General features: G+C 50.4%; 2 protein-coding genes across 5 annotated transcripts in view; both read left to right on the top strand.

Annotated features, from left to right (window-relative positions):
* ENTPD1 (ectonucleoside triphosphate diphosphohydrolase 1) overlaps nt 1-16101 on the top strand; it is a 100370-nt gene extending 84269 nt beyond the window's left edge. For all 4 annotated transcript variants that reach the window (XM_034776009.1, XM_034776006.1, XM_034776005.1 and 1 more), the window contains 7 exons: nt 2831-2981; nt 4930-5089; nt 5851-6087; nt 6713-6973; nt 9014-9133; nt 9643-9780; nt 10041-16101. In XM_034776009.1, the coding sequence (XP_034631900.1) occupies nt 2893-2981; nt 4930-5089; nt 5851-6087; nt 6713-6973; nt 9014-9133; nt 9643-9780; nt 10041-10247 (1212 nt within the window). In that variant the 5' untranslated portion in view covers nt 2831-2892 and the 3' untranslated portion in view covers nt 10248-16101. The remainder of the gene's footprint in view (nt 1-2830; nt 2982-4929; nt 5090-5850; nt 6088-6712; nt 6974-9013; nt 9134-9642; nt 9781-10040) is intronic.
* A 2056-nt stretch (nt 16102-18157) lies between these two features.
* The window catches only part of CPN1 (carboxypeptidase N subunit 1), a 36140-nt gene continuing 32046 nt past the window's right edge, over nt 18158-22251 (top strand). Inside the window, exon 1 of the mRNA XM_034776010.1 lies at nt 18158-18607. Coding sequence (XP_034631901.1) covers nt 18467-18607 — 141 coding nt within the window. The 5' untranslated portion in view covers nt 18158-18466. The remainder of the gene's footprint in view (nt 18608-22251) is intronic.

Genomic DNA, 22251 nt, shown 5'->3' with positions numbered 1-22251 from the left:
TTTTAGTTCAAACATTCTATTTTCCCTTTTGTCGCTAACAATAAAAACAGCACTCCGACCCTGGCAACCCTCACACCTGACATCCCAAGCGCTCGCCTTGGTCACCTGCCCCTAAATCAAGCCCTGGTACTTGGTGCCAGCCGACATAGGGTACCAGGGGTGCATAGGGTTTTACAGGAATCCCCTGGGTCAGATGCATATTAAGGTCACCAAAGGATGACATCTAAGGTCTCTGTCAAGAGCCAGAGCCCCCTGGTCATCATAATCTCTTTGAAATGCATATGCAGATAATAAAGAGTTATGTATCTATACTGGAAATTATGTTCTCATACCCTTGGAGTTAAGGCAGGTAACCATGAGATGACAGGCCTTAAACAGATTCCTTTGAAGCAGGAGATAGCAGACATTTATCTCCTGTCTGGTCATTGTGTCTCACAACATACACGTATGGAGCCAGATGCTGATTAGAAGACGGCAAAGTTGACAAGCAAGGGCAGTCACAGGAAAAACAATCAGCAGAGGGTGGCCTGTTTATGAAAAAGAACAAAGGATGGTTCTGATATAAATAAAGAAAGCAAGAGGCACCCTGCATCCTTCTCCTAGGCAATATGCTGACAGGTTGCTTGTCTGGCTGGAAAACACTGGTGAGCAATACTTCATTAGACATGAGAACACCAGTAGTAGGTGAGATCAGTTGAAGCAGCCAAGCTAGGAGTGCATTCAGGAGTAGGTATCCGGGTATGTGGAATGGTGGGCCCTTTATTCTTGACTTTTCTCTTCTGATAGTGCAAAGAACCTGAGCCTGCACAGGGAAAGTCCAGGCATTTCCCTGATGGGAGCAGAGGATGTTACGTCTGTTTATTTTTGTTGGGTTTTTTAAATTGCTATTTGGAGTTTATTGGTTTTAAGAAATTGTAAATGTCATTAATGGGGTGTATAAATACCAACATGGTAGCTGGTAAAAGATGATGTCTGTGCTGGATCAGACAAGAGGTGAGGTGTCGGTACAGTAGCTCCTCACTTAACGTTGTAGTTATGTTCCTGAAAAATGCAACTTTAAGCGAAACGATGTTAAGGGAATCCAGTTTCCCCATAAGAATTCATGTAAATGGGGGGGTTAGGTTCCAGGGAAAAATTTTTTGCCAGACAGAAGGCATTATATACGTTTTAAACCTGCACCATCAGTTATACTGGAGCCACCTCCAGTCATGGGGGCCTCCCAGGTACCTGACCCAGCTGCCAGAGAGCCAGAAGTGCAGGAAGACCCTGTCCCACGAGCCACCTCCTCCTCGCCTGACGAGGGGGTGGTGGGCACCACCACTACCCTTCCGGCGATGGACACCAGGGGACACCAGGACCTTCTTAGAAGAGTGGCCCTAAACCTGAATCTCCTGGCAAAGTGGAAGCGTTTTTCCATCTGGTCTCTGCAGAGGGGCACCGAACCACAGCTAGCACCAATTCCCCTTGTTTTGCACTACCTGTTATACCTCAGGCAGCAGGGATTGGCAATATCATCTCTCAGGGTACACCTGGCTGCCATTTCAGCCTTCCACCGGGGGCAGCTGGTAGGTCAGTCTTCGGCAATCCCATGGTGGGCTGGTTTCTCAAGGGCTTCGACAGCCTTTATTCCCAGGTACGATGTACCCGTTCCCCAGTGGGACCTCAGCCTGGTCCTGTCCATGCTCATGGGGCCCCCTTTCAATCCCATGGCGACCTGCCCTCTGTCCTACCTTTCCTGGAAGGTGGCCTTTCTGGTGGCCATAACCATGGCCAGAAGGGTATCCGAGCTCAGAGTGCTGACTTCCAAGCCCCCCTATACGGTCTTTTATAAAGACAAGGTGCAGCTACACCCTCACTCTGCGTTTCGGCCAAAGGTAGTCTTACAGTTTTATGTGAACCAAGACATATTTTTACCTGTATTCTTCCCTAAGCCTCATGCCAGTAACAGAGAACGCATGTTCCATTTCCCTGGATGTCAGGCGTGCCCTAGCATTCTAACTGAGCGCACAAAGACATTTCGTAAGTCATCACAGCTCTTTATTGCAATCGCAGAAAGGATGAGGGGGCTCCCAATCTCATCCCAGCACACTTTATCATGGATCACATCCTGTATCAGGACTTGCTACGACCTGGCAAAACTTCCAGCCCCTCCGCTTACGGCACACTCCACAAGAGCACAGGTGTCGTCCACAGCATTCCTGGCGCAGGTCCCTATACAGGACATATGCAAGGCAGCAATATGGTCCTCTATCCACACCTTCACGTCACACTACGCCATTACCCAGCAGGTGAGGGGCAATGCAGCCTTTGGCAGAGCAGTCCTGCATTCAGCAACCAAGTGAACTCCGACCCCTCCCCCAGGGAAACTGCTTGGAAGTCACCTATTGGAATGCACATGAGAAGTCACCTGATTGGAATCGACTTGAACAAGCACTCAAAGAAGAAAAACTGTTGTTCTTTGAGATGTGTTGTTCACGTCCATTCCAATACCCACCCTCCTTCCCCTCTGTCAGAGTAGCTGGCAAGAAGGAACTGAAGGGGGGTCGGGTCGGTAGGGTCATATATTGAGTGCCATGAGGGTGCCACTCCTGGGGGCTCCACGGCCGACCCAACGGGAGCTGCTAAGGGAAAGCATTCCGACGACTGTGCACACAGTGCACGCACACCTGATTGGAATGGACGTGAACAACACATCTCGAAGAACAACAGGAGGGCTGCTATTGATGCCTCTGCAATAGAGTTAGGAGTAATATGCAGGGTTCACTGTGGTCTGTAGGACTCGGTTAAGAGAGCATGAAATGAAATGTCATATTCTTCCCCTTCTTCCCAGGTCTGGGGATCTCAGGTTACTCCCAGGACACAGAGAAAGCTGGCCTCTCCCTCCAGCACTGCATGAAAAGAGCTCAGGAAGTGGTTCCAGAACAGCAGCACAGAGAGACCCCTGTCTACCTCGGGGCTACAGCTGGAATGCGGCTGCTCAGGTACTGCAGACATGGAACCTTCACCTTCTCTCAGGCCTGGTCTACACTACACAGTTAGGTGTAATCTCAGTGTGTACACACTACAGCCTTGCTCCTGACAATGTAAATGCCCTACTACACCAACAATGACTCCACCTCCGTGGGTACATATGGCTTACCTCAGTGTAGTTAGGGCGACAATGTCTGTGTAGACACTCCGACTGTTGGCTGTCTTGTCAATTTCACAGCAGGTGACTTACGTTTCTAGTGTAGCCATACCCTCAGGGACGGGAAATACCAAGGGCTGATTTCATAACTGGTGCCCCTCAATAGATTGACATGGGACTGTGCTGGCCCCACACTACACAGCTTGTGTCCTGTTCAGTCCTCCTCCTTCCCATCCACGGGAATGGCTCAGCCACATGTGAGCCAATCCTGCATGTAGAACAGAACCTTCTGACCGGGAATCATTGGGAATGAGTGTTCCTGTGTCTGAGACACCAAGGGATATCCAGGGTTCCTCCATCAGCCTTTGCTATCTCTGCCTCACACAATCTGCCCCTCTTTTCTCCTCACCTCAGACTCCCCCTGCTCTCCCCACCAAGTCTTCTCCCTCTCTTTCTGCTTCCTCCCTTCACCACTCTGCTCTGACTCCTTTCCCTGCCCTGACTTTCTTTCCCCATACAGTGCCATGCACTGTACTGGCCCCATTACAGGGACACTCAGATGGTGGTAGTATCATCCCAAACTGGCCCATATGAGTGGATGCCTGGACATCTCTTGTATTCTAGTGAAACGGAGGCATATCCCCATCCCTACTCCTGGCACCTTGGCTGACCAGGTTACTCCCAGATGGGTAGTGCCTACAGAGACTCCATGAAGGTAGAGTGTGGCATGCTGTTTCTTTTGTAGCAGTGATACAATGGCTTGTGAGGGGAATCCCGGGGTGTGATGTCTAAGGCGGCAGTTCTTTCATGGAGGTCGTGGAAGTCACGGATTCTGTGACTTTTTCCGTGACCTCCGTGACTTCCCCTGCGGCTGGTGCGGCTGACTTCAGGGCCACCTGAGCGCCCCATGGCCAGCCTCATTAGCCGCTGCTGGAGCAACCCGGGGCCAGCTGCTCCGGCAGTACCTGGGGCCAGCCGCACCAGCCACTGCTCAGGAGGCCCCGGACAGCTGGCTCTGGGGACCATGCAAGCAGCAGCTGGTCCTGGGGACCACTCAAGTAGCGGTCCCAGGGGTTGCACCAGGGCCAGCCGCACCAGCCACTGCTCGGGAGGCTCTGGGCAGCTGGCTCCAAGGACCGCTGGAACAGCGGCTGGTGTGGCTGGCTCTCGGGACCTTCTAAGTAGCGGTCCTCGGGGTGCCCTGGGGACTGCCCGAGCAGCAGTGGTCCTGGGTCAGCTGGAGCAGTGGCTTGGGGTGCCTGGGAGCCATCCAGAGAGCAGTCCCCAGGAGCAGCGACCAGGGGACAGTCAACCCCCAGCACTGGAGCAGGCCCCCCCCATCAGGGGCCCCCCGGAGCTGTGGGGCCCAGAAGTAGAGATTTAGTCAGGGGTATTTTTGGTAAAAGTCATGGACAGGTCACAGGCTGTGGGTTTTTATTTATTGCCCATGACCTATCCAGAAATACCTGTGACTAAAATACACGTGTCTAAATGTTAGCCTTAGTGATGTCCTCTAATGGGTGTGCTCAGAGGGGGGTGCCTCTGGGGATTCCTGCCCTACTTCAGGAAGTGACTGCTGCTGTCCGTGGCAACTGAGTGAGCATCAGAAACCGGGGCGGACAAGCTGGGATGGTGAGACAGTAAGGAATGATGTCACTGAGAACATCTAGTGTGTTAGATCCAGCTTGCACTTCTGTCTTACCAAAAGTACCTCAAGTGTGTCCTGTGGGGTAGAGTAAAACCAACAGGCTGCTGAGAGCTTCTAGACCGGAGTCACTCAGTCCTTTCCTCTGTACGTCCAGCTTGCAGAACAGAAGTATAGCTGACCGAGTCCTCTCTGCAGTGGAGAAGACGCTGCGCTCATCCCCCTTCAACTTCCAGGGTGCCAGAGTCATCAGTGGTCAGGAAGAAGGAGCCTATGGCTGGATCACCATTAATTACCTGTTGGGCAACTTCAAGCAGGTAACATATCCAATAGCCAGGGCAAGTGGTGTACTCCAGAAATGTGGGCGGGTGGGACTTTGTAAACCATACTTGGCAAGAGGGCTTCTGCCAGCACTGGCTTCTTTTACAACCCCTTTTACCAGGGGTCAGAAAGTGACCCCACACAGTTCTTCAGCAATCCAGCTTCCAAGGGCTCATTAGGAAACTAAATGCATCCGCTCTCATATGTGAGGTGGTGTCATAATGGGCTCCACACAATTGGTGCACGCACAATTTGTTAGTGCATTGAAACAGAAACCTTCTGGAATTCCTCCGGCAGTTTCAGCTACACAAGATATCCTCCTTAATTTCCTGTCCTAAATCTGTGTTCTTTTAAACAGTTACTGTGTTCCACCCCAGAGTGGGAGCATTTCAGTGGCTGGCAGAATGATTCCTCTGTAGTGTTGGTAAAGTGTTTGGGGTTCTGTGGCATACACGGCACTAGAGAGAGGTGTGTCATATTTTTTTACTATCTCTCATAGGGATCGTTCAGCTGCAGATTGCGTGTTCTAACCCTCCCATGGACACCTGCTGTACATCATCTCCTTTCTCTTCTGAACCCTCATTTTGCCCCTCTACCCGGTTCTCCTCACACCCTGTGCCCTGCTCCAGGCCCCCATGCCTCCCTTCTGCCCTGTGCTACCTTCTCTCTCTCTCTTTCTCTCTCCTCCCAACCTTATTCCTGTTTCTCTCACCCCCAGGCCGGTAGCCTTGTCTCATTGTCTCTGTTTTCTTTTAAGCCTGGCTGGCTGAACTTTCTGCCTCACCTGAGATCCAGCCGGGGGACATCAGGGGCCCTGGACCTTGGTGGAGCCTCCACTCAGATCACCTTTGCGCCGGACCAAGAGCCGATTGAATCTCAAGAGAACTCGCTGCACTTTCGTCTCTATGGCAAGAACTACAACGTGTATACGCACAGCTTCCTGTGCTACGGGAAGGACCAGGCTCTGCGCCTGAAGCTTGCCAGTGACCTACAGGCAAGTGTGAGAGCTCCAGGGCCGGTACCTGTGGGGCTGAGAGTTTCTGGACCCTCCCCACCTTCGGCATTTGCTATTTGCACACACCACTGTGGTGCAGCCGGGTGAGGCTGGAACCTGAGCCTCACAACAGTGAATTTCAGTGGGGAAGTCTCATTATCCCTGACTTACAGCCAGGAACGAAGGCCAGAGGTTTCGACCGTGGCCACCAATTTGGAGTGCCTCTGTTCTTGGGTACCCAGCTTGGAGATATCCGGGGTCTGATATTGGGGGTGTTGAGCACCCACAGCTCTGACTGAAGGTAGCAGGAGCTGTGGGTGCTCAGCACCTCTGGAAATCAGGACCAAAGTATCTCAAATTCCCACTCATTTTGAGTGCCTAACTTTGGAAATGTGGCTGCAAATGACTTGCCTGCAGCCACACGGGAAGCCTGTGACTGAGCACGACTCAGAAAGCAGGATTCCTGAGTACAGAGGATGAGTTTGTGGTTGGTATGAGAATCCTGGGATGTTATATCTGTCCCCAGTTCCAGGACAGATTTCTTAGGTCAGTACATCCTGTTGCTGTTTTCATGGTCCCGTTCTCTGGAACTGAGTGCCAATGGCCTGGGTTGTTTTACCTGCAGAGCACACAGAATGGCAGCCTCCTGGATCCCTGCTTTCACCTCGGATATTTGAGGATTATGAATATAAGTGACCTCTACACCAACCCCTGTATAGCTAATGGTGAGCAGCAGCTTCCATTCACACAGCTTCACCTCCAGGGGAACGGGGATTACCAAAGGTGCCGAATGACCATCCAGAAGATCTTCAACACTAGCTATTGCCCTTACTCCAGCTGCGCCTTCAATGGGATTTTCCTGCCTCCGTTACAAGGGGAGTTTGGGGTGAGTCTGGACGACCGGCGGCGTGCTCTAACCCAGAGCAGACACAGAGGGTCTGCTTAGGGTATGTTCCCAGGGGGCTGTAGGGAAGACTGTGAGGTACTTGGGGGGCAGGGGGCTGTTTATAGTGTGGACTGAGCCTGTAAATGCCACGAGAGAACTCATCTGACCTAGTTATAACAAATCTGGTTTAAGTTATGTCCACACAGCAGATTTTTGTACATCACAGCCATATGTCACACAAGTTTGTGGTCCCCCCACCTCCCACACTGCCTGTGTTTGTGTCAGTGCATTCTGGAGAGAGAAAGTGCCTGGAGGTCAGATACGCAGAGTGGCACTGGTAGCTTGTGGGGCAGTGAACTCTGAGATGATCTACACAGCAAAATAATGCCACAAGACCTGGTGACAGGAGGCCAGCCTGGACCTCTGCCAGGGCCAATGCACTCTTAGCTGCCTTGATCACTAACCAATCTGAGCCGTGTTGTGCATGAGACATAGACCCCTTCTGCCATGTCCCTTCTAACCTGCCCCAGTTCTCTCTCTTTCCCACCCCCAGATCTTCATCCCATTCCTATTCTCTTTAACTACTCAGTCCAGTCTCCACTCCTCAGACGTCTCATCCCCATCCCACTCTTCTTGCCCTCCAGAGTCCCAGTCTCCCCCCTCCACTATCAGTCCCTGTCTCTTTGCCCAGCCAATCCCAATCCCCACGCCCCAGCTTCTCGTCCAATCTATCTTTCCCACCACCCCACGCAGTCTCCCAGTCTCCGTTGTCTTGCCCGACCAGTCCCAGCCTCCAAACCCTCCTGCACAGTTCTCACTACTAGTCTCCTTGCCCAGGCAGTCGCATTGTCCACTCCCCTGCTCTCTGTCCTAGTCTCCCTCCCTCCCCTGGTTCCCAGTCCCCGTCTCTCCCCAGCTCCCATTCCCAGTTTCTCTCTCTTTCCCCTTCCAGTCCCAGCTCCCCAGGCTCCTTGTCACAATCTATGCCTTTCCCCTCCCACAAGTCTGGCTCTTGTCTTTTCTGCTTTTGAATCATGTAGTTTCCTCCTCCATGCTGCCTGGGCACCATTAGGAGAGTAAATGAGAGCAGAGGAGAGAGAGGCTCCTTGCTCTCAGTTCCGGTGCCCACCTTGGGCTGGCCCACAGCAGCCAGGAGCTGTAATTGCAGGAAAAGTCTGGCTTCACCCTTGCAGCCCTGATTTGAACATACTCAGTTGTTCTGTGGGGATGATGCATGCACAGTCCGACACATAGAGGAACTGTGAGGGGAGGAAGCATGCTCAGTGTGCACAGAATCTTTGGAAATTTTAGCTGCTAAACTTTTTTTTAGGAAGTCTTTCCTGAATGAATTCAAACAGATTTTTTCAAAGGCTTATAACTTGGCCAAATTTGGGCAGCTTTTCATGGGAACAAAAGGCACATTGCTGACACCAAGACAACTCCCCTGACAGATTTCAAGTCCCTGCTATTGCTTCTCAAGGAAACAGTTACCAGAATTTTTTAATATCAGAAAAACACTGTATTTTCCCCGAAACTCATTCTTAGAAACAGCTGAAACATTTTGCCTGAAACTTAAAAAAACAAAACAAACAACTTCCCCCACAACACACTAGCTTGAGGTAGACACCCAGTGTGGGAACTTTCAAGTTTGGCAAAGTTATAAGCAACTGAAAAGAGGCTCTTAATGGGAAGTGTCATGCAAACGTAACAATAGGCAGTGCTACCAATCCCATCTATGATAGAAGGCAGTGATGGTTGAGTCGCTCTCCTTTGCTCCACCCCCACCAGAGTGTGAATACTTGGCGCCTATAATCCTGACCCAGCCAGCTGCAAAACCCTCTCCCCAGACACCCAGATGTGCAGCCCATGGCATGTTCATGGAGCTCTATGCAAGCTGGAACGCACCCGCATGCTGGGATTTCTGTTTACGCAAATGTTTTGGATTCACAGAGGGAGCCCCATGCTCTGGCGTCATTGCTCGGATTTGGACTCTGCTTTCCATACTAAGGCTAAACAGGTTTAAAATTTTCTCCCCTTCAGGCATTTTCTGCTTTCTACTTTGTGATGAACTTTTTAAACCTGACGACAGAGAAGAGCCTAGTCTCTCTAGACAAAGCGACCAGCGCTGTGGAAAGCTTCTGCTCCAGACCTTGGCACGAGGTAAGAGAGTGACCGGCTGCAGCAGTGTGAGACTCTTCCTCTGCAATAGCACCAGGAATCAGGGATCAGCCCTGGTGGTGATGGCTGTGTGTGGGAGCCAGGCAGCAGGTGAACTTCCCCCTCACAAACCCCATTTCTAGGGAACCTCTAGACTTGCCATTGTGCAGAATCCTCCCTGTGCCGATTTACAGCACATGTACCTTCTCCTGCTCTCTGGCGCTGCTTGCTGTGGTGTCTGTAGGAGTCCTTTCCTGCTCTGCTTTTGGCTAAGTGACATCTCTGCTGGTGAAAGGCTGTTAGGAGGGGCCCACACATACATAAATACTTCCCACCATCCATTCAGTGCTAGGGGAGAACTTCTGGAGCATCTGGTGCTGCTAGAATCTAGATTAATGCTAATGATGGAGTGGGCAGATGCTGCCAGCACCTAGAGAGAGGTCTCTGGTGCAAGCCAGGCCTGTGGTAACCATGTGGAGCAGAAGGCAAGTAAAGTCTTTGTCCCGCTGCAGGTAAAGGCAGAATTTCCCAAGATAAAAGAGAAGTACCTGAGTGAATATTGTTTCTCCGGGACCTACATCCTCTCCCTCTTGGAGAATGGCTATGGATTCACCATGGAGAAATGGCAAAACATCCAGTTCCTTGGAAAGGTAACTTCACATATGCAGAGAGTTTCGAGATAGGGAGGGCTATGCCTATGATACCCACACCCTATATACCACCCCATCTCTGTGGGGCTATAACACTTGTGACACCACCTCCACCCTGCCCCCGCCCACACACACACACACAGACACCTTGCCCCATACCACTGCCCCTAGAAGAGACCTGACCTTCTTGTCCATACCATCCCACTCCCTGTATGTTCCTTAGTCCTGGTAGGTAATTTGGGTCTTGTCCTCTTTTCCAGATTGGCAGCAGTGATGCAGGTTGGACTCTGGGCTACATGCTGAACCTGACGAACATGATCCCTGCAGAGAAGCCCCCGACACGCCCTCTCTCCCATGCCAGTTATGTGGGGCTCATGGTGTTCTGCTCTCTCGTGTTGGTGGCTGTGCTCCTGCTTAGCTGGCTTACCTTCCACAAACCAAAGTGCCTGCAGAAGGGACTCATTTAGAGAGTGGCAAATCCCGCAGTAGAGGCTGTAATGGGCCCCTGCCACACCAGCTGTTGCACAGAGTTCTGAGGTTACCTGCAGAGCCAGCCTTACCCAGCAGAGTCCCTCCTGCCTTTCACTGAAGCTCCTGCCTGTACAAGGGCATTCAATCTTCTCCTCTGGCTCACGCCTGCACTGACGGATGCACAGGCTCCTCTTCTCTGTGGAGATGTATCTTGCTGGGATCCCTTCTTGGATTGGTCACATAAAGCAGCAGCTTTTCGGCTCTTTATGCTGCTTGTTCCTTTTGGTCTTGTTTAGACAGAGGCAGCAGTAATCCCCGAGGGAATTGCTGTGACTTGGAAGCGCCAAGCTGGCTGTGGGGCTAATCTCAGGGTTATGCAGGAAGCCATTGCACTGTGCAGAGATCTATTTCCTTTCCCTGGAGACGGTCCCCACAGCCGCTCAGAGCTTGTCTGAGCAGGGCATCTGCACCAGCACAAAGCAAGCTTGCTATCCTTGGCCACCTTCAGCTCCTCAGGACATGCTGTGTCTAGCTCTGCCTACCCTGTAAAACCACCTGGATCCCAACTGCCCACTGCTTGGCTGGCCACACAGCCGGACGCCAATATGGGACAAGCAGATGTGAGGGGGAAAGGAACAGAAGATGTTGGGTCTGGAGGAGGCCAGCAGCCTTGGCTGAGCCCTGGCAATGGACCTGAAATACTAGAAGGCAAAATGTTCCTTCCACAGAAGATTGGTGTATATATGAAAGAAAACCTCTTCTCTCACCACCTCCCAGAACTTATCACTGGCCCATAGCAGGCCCCTGTCCAGATTGAGTCTGATGTAAGGGACCTGTCTATCTGGTCACACACATTCTTAGCCAGACACCGTTGATCTCTCCAGGAATAACTCACATTGGGCAAGGATGATTTGCAAACAGCTTGGATTTATAGTGTACCTGCAGGCGGGGTTCCCTGGAGACTGGACCCTACAGCACACCTACAAGATTCCAGCGCTTGCAGTGGGACCATCTCTCTGGCAATGCTAATCACACAGAAACCTAGGCCCCAGGGAAGGGTGTTTAGTAGATCATGTTCCTTTAAAAGACACCTGGCACCAGTGTAAACTGAAACATGCAAATATTGATTAATGGATTCATGTTTGTGTTTGCGACGTGCATGAAAATTAGTCACAATCTGAACTTTCTTTCCTTTCCCCCTGCTTAGACTTAACATCTCAACCTCAATCTGCACGCCCCCCCCTTAGCCCCTCCCAAATGTACACACCAGCCCATTTTCTAGCCTTTAGTATGGGATAGCAACTGATCAGATTTCAGCCTCCTGTGATGTCACTCTTCCCACTTTTTGCTAAAGAACTGGAGTGGAAGCTGGGACTCAACTTCGATAACAAGCAGAAAACACTGTGAGGCATCTTCATACATCAAAAGGAGCCAGTTGCAAATCTTCTCCCCTGATAGTGATTCCCTGCTTTGGAGGCAAAGAGGAAAGGAGATTCCCCAAAGCCAGGGCTGTGGGGTAAAGGGTTGGCAAATACAGGTATCTACTTAGTCCCCAAGCAGAGCTGTGGAGGGGAATCAGATGGAGGGAGCTTTATCCTCATGGCACAACCTCCTTTCAGCAGACAGAGATGTATGGAGTTTAAGGCCAGAATGGTCCACTAAGATCATCTAGTCTGGCCTCCTGCATAACACAGGCCTGAGAACCTCACCCAGTAATTTCAGTATCGAACCCATAACTTCTGTTTGAGCTAGAACATATTTTTTTAGAAAGGTATCCAATCTTGCATTAATGTTAAGTGATGGAGAACCCACCACAACTGTAGGTACGTTGTACTAATGGTCAGTTACCTTCACTGTGCAAAATCTGCACCTTATTTCTAGTATGAATTTGTCTAGCTTCAGCTTTCATCCACTGATCTCATTATGCCTCATTAAAGACCCGTTTACTGTCAGAAATCAATTCCCCCTTGTAGGTACTTGTAGACCATCATAAACTCACCTCTGAACCGTCTCTTGGATAAACTAAATAGAGCTGCTCTAGACTCTCACTCTAAGGCAGCTTTTCTAGATCTCAAGGCGTTTTTGTAGCTCTTTATTGAATACTTTCCAATATCTGAACATCCTTTTTTTTGAAGCATTGACATGCTGTAAACAGAGGTAAGACCTCACCCCTACTCCTGCTTGATATTACCCTCTTTATAAATCTAAGGATTACATTCACCCTCTTCGCTATAGCATCACGTTGGGTGCCCATGTTTGGTTTATCTACCAAGACCACCAAGGGTATGTTTATACAGCAAAAAAAACCTCTGTGGCAGTGAGTCTCAGAGCCCAGGTCAACTGACTCGGGCTTGTGGGACTTGTGTTGTGGGGCTAAAAATAGCCATGTAGCCACTCTGACTCAGGCTGGAGGCTGGGCTCTGCAGCCCTCTCCCCTTGCCCTTTAATCTAGATATAACCTTGCATCTGGCCATATCAAAAGGCCCAGCTTACCAGCCGATCCAGTTGGTCTGTATAACTGACCTGGCATCTTTATTATTTACCACTCTACCTATTGTTCTGTCATTTGCAAAGACACTGAGACTCTAGAATGATCCCAGGGCCAGAGACTTCATTCTGCTCAAACTGCACTCAGCGCTGGAATGGGGGAATACAAGGGAATCGCTTGCCCTGTAAATGAAGTATGTGATCAGGGTTGCTCCAGCTGAGAATAGTGACTCTGACACATCCCATTTCCTTCCACCAACTCTGCATTGTCTAGGGAACCTCCTTCTACAGAGTGTTCCCTGAGCGAGCCATTTCCACTCGGCTAACAGTCCCTTCTTCCTGTCAGAACGGGATGGAGGGTCTGCCCCAGCCTGCAGTCTAGTTCTCTCCCTCTTCTCAGGTCAGCAGTCACTGAGTGGGCAGCCCTGAGTTCTGGTAAGTGATGGCTGTAAGTGAGTTTTGCCCTATGGCTGGGGAGTTGGAATTGCCAAATGTCAGGAAATTCTGAGTTGACGAGCCAGATTAATTGAAGCTGGTGTGGAGAGAGGGGTAAATTAATGTCCCATTCCAGATTGGCCCCTTCTGTCCTAGTAGGGAATCATGCCAAGGGAGATCAAACAGATGTCTTGGGGTCTCTGTTGGAGAAGCAGTGTTGCCAGTTCTCATGATTTAATTGCAAGTCTCAAGCTATTTGGTGTTTTTTCTTAAAACCCAGCTCCTGGAATTGTGATTAGGTGAGAATCTCAGATTTCTTTTCTTTCAAAAAAGCAAGTTTCTAACCCTGAGGCTCAGAAGGCAAAGAAAAAGAACCCTAAATGTGTGGGGTGGTTTTTTTTAATCTTACGATTTGTTCAGCTCATCTCATGATTCATGGGAGCCAGATCTAGGATATTTGAGGACTTGAGGGGGTCACTACTGAGAAGGGCAATTTTAATCTGGCATCCCCATAGGAGCCCTGCAGGCCAAGGCTCTATAGAGAATGCGCTGAATCTATACATCCCACCAGCCTCCTTCCTTCCCGGCCAGCACTGTCTATGCCGTGGACTGGAGCTGGCCTGAGGACTCTCTGTACTGGCCATTTCCCCCTGCTCTGACCCTCAAGGACTTTCTGCGTAGGGAAAGCTGCCCAAAACCAGAGTCATAGACTTTAAGGCCAGACTTCCCATATAGCACAGGCCAAAGAGGTTTACTAGTTAGCCCTGCATCGAGCTGAGGAATTGGAGCCTGTTTAAATCGTATCTTACAGAAAGGCCTCCAGTCTGGATCTGAAGACTCCAAGAGATGAAGAACCCACCCCTTCCTGTGTAGTTTGTTCCAATGGTTAATCACCCTTTTAAAAACTGGTGCCTCATTTCTAACTGACGAGCTTCAGCATCCAGCCATTGGTTCTTGTTCTGCCTCTCTCCTCGAGGTGAAAGAACTTGTTAGTCCCCAGTATTTTCTCCTTGTGCAATTACTTCTACACGGTAATCACGTCCCCTCTTGGCTCTTGCTCTTCTTTTGGGTAAATTGAACAGACTGAGCTCCTCAAGTCTCATTGCGCCTGCAGGGTGTTTCCCCAGCCCTTGCATGGGAGTCAGCAGAGAACCTGGGCTGAATGTAGCCCAGTGTGTGCAAGGCCTCCCTAGGTCTGTGACTCCTGGCTCCAATTCTGAGCAGCCCCTTTCCAGCAGGCTTCCTGAGTTGGACTTTATAACTTTCCAGACTGCAGCAGGGGCCCGCAATGCAATCAGACTCTGCTCCCTCCAGGCCTGATAAATTTCACCTTCTCCCCTTCACACAAAGGTCAGGCTTGAAACTTCACAGCAGTAGGGCTGAGACTCATGCAGGGCTAAAGGCTGGGTAGGTGCCCAGCCCTCCAGCACCATCCTGTCCTCTAACTACCGACTTAAAACAACCCCACTCACTCTCCACTCCCAAGCCCAACAACCTCCCCATGCAGCCACTGGCTGCAAATGCTTCCCTGGGCCTATCGTTAAAACCTAGTAGAACAAGCTGAGTTGCTGGAGTCTCTTGTTTGGGGCAGATGACATGGCGGTGGGAACAGTGCAGGATGGCAGATTCTAACTGCTTGGGATTTGCTGCTTGGGCCATGAGCCCTTCACTCCCATTCTGAAAACACTGATCTGTAATGCTGACGCTAGCCAGTGTTTCTTATGCCTTGTTCTCCGCACTGAGCACCAGCGCGCACCCCAGACCCAGAATTTTGCTGGGGAAGCTGGCGTGTGCTAGTGCTGAGGGGCATGTGCCAGAGCCTAGGGATTGCCAGGTGTGTGCCCCACAGGGCTCTGGGGCATGTGCTGAGGCCAGAGGGTCACTGGGATCACACACTTTCCTTGACACCATTCTGAATCCCTAGCTTTGCTGCCCAGCCCTGCTGCAGCAGATTGTTCGTTTTACGCACATATAAACTTTGGTATCCTTATTAAAAATCAAGACCGTTCTCCAGCGGGATCCATCTGCCTCCTAGTGAGTGGTGGGGCTCCTGCTTGAGGTGTCACCATCAGGAAGATTCTCCTGAGCTTCAAATTAAATTTTCTGTTGTTCAGCTTGATCCGATTCTTCATAATCATGTCCCCTTGGATTGTATCCTGAATCAGCCCTCTCCACCTATAATGTTTATGCATGGCCACTATTTGTAGATATGTCGGTCTCCCCCCTGAAAAAAATTGTCATTTAACCAAGTCAAATATATTTAGCTCTTTAATCTTTCTTTACTGAATCTTTCCTTCCAGCCCCTGCTCATTTTTTGGTTCTTCCCTGAAAATCCCTCCAGTTTTGCCAATATCTCTCTGGTAACAAGATGCCCAAAATTGCAAATAATCTTCCAGCTGGAGTCTTCCAGGGCTGTGTTTAGAGGGACCATCTCCTGTGACCTGAGGCCTTTGCTTGTGAAACCTGGGATCATATTAGCTTTTTTGTTTCTCTTGCTGCTCTCTCATATTGCAGATTCCTACCCTCACTCACCACTATCATTGCCTCCCGGTTTCTCCCTCTTTGAATTTCTAGGGTTTGGATAAATGTTGCCAGCTGTAGTAGCTGCATTTTTCCAAAGTAAGTCTCATTTTCTTTCCTGTCTCTGTTTCTAACACCTAGAGCTCTTTGTGTTGTTTCACTATCCTCACTGGTGTTTGCAACTCATTTGGTATCTGCTGTAAATTTCATTTCCTTCATTACCTATTCACAGGTGTTAACAAATACCAGTACCACCTGCTACTCACCTTCCCCCAATTTTCTGCTCATGGTTCCTTTCCCCTGTAAACTTACTGTGAGTTCTTTCTGTGTCTCATTATTTCCTTAGGGCCAGAAGGGAGATTTACCAAACCACCAGTGCCCAGAGCAATCTTGGCATGTTTTCCACCATTAGGGATCCTTCCTGTTACAGCATCAGTCACAGGCCACCTGTGAATAGCAGAGCTGTGAGGGCGTGGCAGAGGGAAGGGCTCATGACCAGGTGTTACAGTATCTCATTAAGCCCATGACACAGTGTTCCAATGGCTGAGTAACACCATCCTACACAAGAAATCTGCCACCACCTCTGAGTCCACCTTCCCTGCCAAAAGCCACTGCAGCCCACTAGTGCTCAGAGGTCACACTGGTTTCCTCCTTTCGCTCTCTTCAGCCCCAGGGCACCTGCCATCTGCACCTACAGAATCCCTCAAAGCCCTTTCCAAGTATTATGCCTTTTGCTTTTTTCCTGCAAGCATTAACGGAGGCTGGTGCCTGCTGCACCATTTCTTATCTGATGTATTTAGCACCTGTACAAAGCACAACTAGAGACAATTCCTGCTCCTGAGAGCATATCACCTCCTGAGACAGAAGATGAGACACGGGGGCAAGGAGTTAAATTGGGGGTGGAAGAAGGTGGTTAATATATTATTAAATGTATATTTATTCCTTTTCCTTGTATGTCTGGGCCTCCCCAAACTGAGTCATTGTGAGTTTTAAGGATTTGCTCTTTCCATAGAATGGGGCCCTAAATGAGGCATGGGGTGGGGGCCTGGTGCCTTGGACTGGGAACCTGGGAGTGGGGGCCAGCATGGGAGAAGGCACCAAGACAGGAGCAGACGAAGGATACACTGGCCTGGTGCAGTGAAGGGGATGACGGCAGGGTGTGATGTGGAACTAGATCTAGAGGCTGTTGCAGAACTGTGCTCAGCAGGGTCAGGAAGTTTATTTTGAGTGGAGGAATTCAGTGACCAGGGGATGTCGCAGGACTGACCCAGCCAAACGAATTTCTAATGGTGGCTGGAGGTAGGAGGGTACTCCCGCCTCTCCTGGTGCTGCAGGCTGCAGATAGACCCCTCTGTCCCTGATTTGCCTACCAGCCTACAATACTTGCTTTAGTAGCAATAAACAGCTATTCCCCAGAATCATGCTGCCCTTACCTGGAAACTCCATGCTGAATAATGGAGGAAATGGAGCCCAGAATGGTGCTGCATGGACCCCCTTCTCCAGGGTGTGGGGAATGGGTGCTGTGCAGCATCCATTCCCCGAGGGGTGGTGGGGGACAGGTGGTTTATGGAGTGGAGGGGCATGTGGAATAGGTTACCTGAGGGATCCTTTCTCAAGGCATGCCCAGATGGTGCTGAAGTTTCCTTGTGTTGTCTGCTCCTGACCAAGACAGGCATTTCGCTCTGGGACATGGGGAGCAGGGAGGGCCCATGATCCAGCAGCTCCTCAGGGCAGAAGTTATAAACCTGGGACTGAAACAGCATTTAGCTCTGAACTGCCCCACTCTGCCCTGTGAGCAGGGGCTGGGGGAGCAGGCTGCTCCCGTGGGAGTGGTGGGCACAGCGTCTCACATCCCAATGGGGATGGGGAGGGAGGGGCATGAAGCCCTGCTCCTGGCTGGCAAATTCCTCTTGACCTCAAATACTTTGGCTTTGGTTGGTTTGTTGATCTGACCCAGTGTTTTGGCTGCTCTGGTCACTAAAGAGGTAGCACGGGCAGTGGCTGGAGCTTTGGGAATGCTGGCTCTGTGCTCAGCTCCAGCCCTCAGTTGCTCGGTGGTGTTTCCCCCCTATGAAATAGGGCATAATGATGCCAACTTGTCCTTTGTAAAGCGCGTTGGGACCCAGAGCTGGAAGAGCTGGGTATTGCTGGCAAGTGCTGTGAAGGCCAAGTCGCTGATCCCCCCCCCAGATGTCCCGTTCCTCTGGTCTCTGAACAGGGCTCCTCTTGCATTTGGTGTCCCTCTTCTGTTCTCTTTCTTGCTTCGCAAGCCAACAGACATGGCAGCTGTGGAGCCTTTGTGTCTCCTGAACCCCACAGCAGCCAGCTGTCCAGCCCTGCTCTTCTCCTGCAGTGACAGTCAGTGGCTTCAGGGCCCTGTTTACCATCCAGTTAATAAATGAACAGGAATCAGTGAAACTTTCCAAACATAGAGTTGGCTCTGTAGTGATCCTGGCTCTGGGGTGGGTGGGAGCCCTGATGCTAAAGCTCAGAGCTGGAAAGCATTCCAAGCTGTGCGGGGGCATTCGCAGCCCAGTTCCAGAGACTCTTTCCCCGACCCCAGCCCCCACTGCCCTGCAGGTGCAGTGGGCTGGCACTTGGCTGTGAAACTGGAGAGAGCTGGTTTGAGTTTGCACTTTAGTTCCTGTCAGGAAGGGAGCTCTGAGATCTGAGTTAATCCCAGTGCTAAGGATGTCTCAATTGCTCTGGCCTCTTGTGAGATTCCTGCTTCTGATCGAAGTGGCAGCCTCTGTGAACTTTTTCCACCATCGCTATGAGCAGCTGGTGCAGGCCCTGTTCAATGTGCACAACGAGTGTCCTGATATCACCAGGATTTACACTATTGGCCGCAGTGTCCAGGGGAGACATCTCTACGTCCTGGAATTCAGTGACAACCCTGGAATCCATGAACTCTGTAAGTACCGAATGAGAGGAGGTTCCTGGGGGGCCCTGTACCTGTGCAGGCTGCTGTCTGTGCCACGCCGAACCCCACCCCCCAGATCGTTCTACATGGTACAGGTTATGGGGCCAGACTTCTTCCTTCAGGGAAGTCACTGTCAGACGGGGATCTGGTGCTTTTCTAACAGCCCTAGACTGTGCTATGCTCAGTAGCCTCCATGTTCAGCGCGGTCCGGATGGCCCATACTGTAATTGTAGGCACACAATGCCCACTTCAGCAAGTGAGTTAGTAGGCCCCATAACCAGGGAGACAGGGTGCAGCAGATATGGGGGTTGACAGGGACCCAAAAGCCTACAGCCATGGAGACAGTTAGAGGTTACCTCTGCACATGGCCCAGTGCACATGGGGAGGAGCCTTAGCACAGTCAGGCACATTAAATGGGACTCTGAGTTTTAAATCCAAGTGAATTTAATGATGAAGGCACCAGCTGGAATTCCCATTGGGCCCCTCCGTTTCACTGCCCCAGTTAGTAATTGGCAGTTTTTCACACCACACCCTGACCCATCCAGGGCACTGTGCTAGGCCGAGGTGATCTGTGATGGGAGGGGGGAAAGACAAGGTCCCCCACCATCACCACGCTGGCTGGAAGAGTCTGTAATGGGTTGGATTGGCCGAGCCCCTCCACAGGGCACTGGGCTGGGCATGCGTTGCCTGTGATGGGAGGGCAGGGACAGGCCATGGTGGGGGGCTGAAGTCCTGCACTGAGTCTGACCTGCCATGACATACAGAGGGCTGTGAATTGGTGCAAAGCTCTCTCCCATCTCCCTCACTGTGGCCCAACAGTGCTGAGCACAGGGCGTGTTGGGGGGAGCAGCCAGAGAAGCCAAACCAGCTACAATGTTTCATGCTCAGGTCCTTGTAACATCACAGCACTGAGATATATGTATAGTGAAAACAATCATCAGATTACCATCAAAGAGTTAAGAAATGGTGAGTACGGCTAACAAGAAGAATAGGTTACATAAAAAACAAGTATTACATGCTTCTTAGAGTTTAAACTTAGCTTTAATAGACTAAAATCTTTATCTAAAGCAGTTTCTCACCCAAAGCAATCTCCCGCCATTACTAACCAACATGGCTAGGGTCCAACTTTTGTGAATGCAGAAGCATTGTCCTTTTTTGCTTCCTCAGTGAAGGATGAAAAATATGTCTCTTTGCCTTTCTGTTAGACCCCAAAGTCCATTGTTTTTGCCCTCCTGAATCAGGATGACCCCCAATAACTCTTTCCTGGGCTGCTGGTTCCAAGATGTCTTTGTGTTCTCCTGTTGACTCCATATGCAAAAATGGGCTTCCATTGTATTGGCTTACAATGCTTAATTTACATAGCTGACACTGAGACAGGTGAATCATCTTCCTTTGTCTCAAAACCTGTTTGTCATCCCTGCCTTGATTTGGAGTTTAAAACATGTGTGCAGTAAATATACACAACTTTTTAAATAGCATCCATCCGCACATCCTGGCATGGTTCTGAGGATCAGCATGACGTAAGCTTTTATTAGATACTTCACAGGACCCGTTTTGGATCAATACTGTGAAAGCAGCGTGTCGGGTGTAATGGCTTTGTCAGGCCTGATAGGAATTGCTGTAACAGAACAGCGAGCCCTTTGCCAGTTGGCACTGAGGCGTTCTTAGGGTTACAAGTGCTTTCTCTGCTTTGCAGACAAAACCCGTCAAATTTAGATTGGATTGGCTGCCCCATGTGAGCAGAACCCAGGGCTGTCCAGAGGGGGGGGAAAGTGGGGCAATTTGCCCCAGGCCCCGGAGGGGCCCCCACAAGAATATAGTATTCTATAGTATTGCAACTTTTTTTTTTAAAGAAGGGGCCCCCAAAATTGCTTTGCCCCAGGCCCCCTGAATCCTCTGGGCAGCCCTGGCAGAACCTGCTGGAATGGGGGGAAGGCAACTGCTCCTCTGGGTGAGAGGCTGTCTGTCTTCTGATGCAAGGAAGTCCAAGGTGTTGGGGAGAGTGCAATCACAGCCTGTGCCTCATGCCTACTTCTTTCCAGCTGGTGAAATCAAGCAGGGGATGCTGCATCCACTCTCAGGAGCCCAGCAGCACCTCCTCTGGGGCCTGGGCAGTGACGGTGAGGTACTAGCACTCTCCAGCAAACAACAGCTTGGCCCTTACCAGGAAACAGTCTCCTAACACTACTAACTACTAACTACCCTGCTCTAGCCTTTTAGACTGCTAGGGGTGAACTCTGCACATGCCCTAGTGCACATGCGAAGGAGCCAGGCCTGAGTCTGAATGTCTACGCCACAATTAAACAGCCCCTTAGCCCGAGCCCTGCAAGCCCAAGTCAGCTGGCATGGCCAGCCGTGGATTTTTCATTGCAGTGCAGAGATACCCGGGGAAGGGAGGGGGAACTATTGAGAAGTTTATGGTGACTCAGCTCTGCAATCACTAGAGCTCAGATTGCCCTGACAATCCAGCCTCGGTCTGGGAGTGGCAGGGAGATGGCCCTGGTCCTGAGAGTCAGTGAATGAAGCCTCCATGTCCTCACTGAGTCTTGTATTTCTAATGGTTGCATGTTGGAAGACAGGATTAGAATTCAAAATGACTTTGACAAATTAGAGAATTGTTCTGAAATCAGCAGGCTGAAATTCAGTAAAGGTGAGTGCAAAGTACTTCACTTAGGAAGGAAAAATCAAATGCACAACTACAAAATGTGGAATAACTGGCGAGGTGGCAGCACTGCTGAAAAGGATCTGGGGTCATAGTGGCTCACAAATTGAATATGAGCCAACAGTGTGAAGAAGTTATGGAAAAGGCTAATAGGAGTGTCACATGTAAGACATGGGAGGTAATTGTCCCTCTCTACTTGGCACTGGTGAGGTTTCAGCTGGAGTTCTATGCCCAGTACTGGGCAGCACACTACAGGAAAGATGTGGACAAACTGGTGAGAGTCTAGAGGGGAGCAACAAAAATGATCAGAGATTTAGAAAACCTGATCTATGGGGAAAGGTTAAAAAAACTGGGCATGTTGAGTCTTGCAAAAAGCAGACTGAGGGGGATGTGATAACAGTCTTCATATATGTTAGGGGCTGTTATAAAGGAGACTGTGATCAATTGTTCTCCATGTCCACTGAAGGTAGGACAAGGAGTAATGGGTTTAATCTGCAGCAAGGGAGATTTAGGTTAGATACATTAGAACCTCAGAGTTATGAACACCAGAGTTACGAACTGACCAGTCAACCTTGCTCCACATTTGGAACCAGAAGCACCCAATAAGACAGCAGCAGAGACACGCCCTCCCCACCCTACCCCCAAAAAACATATACAGTACAGTACTATGTTAAAGGTAAACCACTAAAAAAATAAAGGGAAAGTTTAAAAAAAATATTTGACATGGAAAGAAACTGTTTCTGTGCTTGTTTCATTTAAATTAAGATGGTTAATAGCAGCATTTTTCTTCTGCACAGTAAAGTTTCAAAGCTGTATTCAGGGCCGGCTCTAGCTTTTTTGCTGCCCCAAGCAGCAAAAAAAAGCGCCGCCCCCGAGCCCCCCCGCCGTGCGCCGGAGCCCGCCCCCCCTGCGCCGAGCGCCGCTGGACCCCCCCCGCCGGAGCCCGCCCCCGCCGGAACCCCCCTCCAGCGCC

The sequence above is a fragment of the Trachemys scripta genome, chromosome 7 (genome assembly GCF_013100865.1).
Source record: "Trachemys scripta elegans isolate TJP31775 chromosome 7, CAS_Tse_1.0, whole genome shotgun sequence".
NCBI classification, from domain to species: Eukaryota; Metazoa; Chordata; order Testudines; family Emydidae; genus Trachemys; species Trachemys scripta.
Note: the sequence above shows the minus strand (reverse complement) of the source record. Positions and strands in the feature narration are given on the sequence as shown.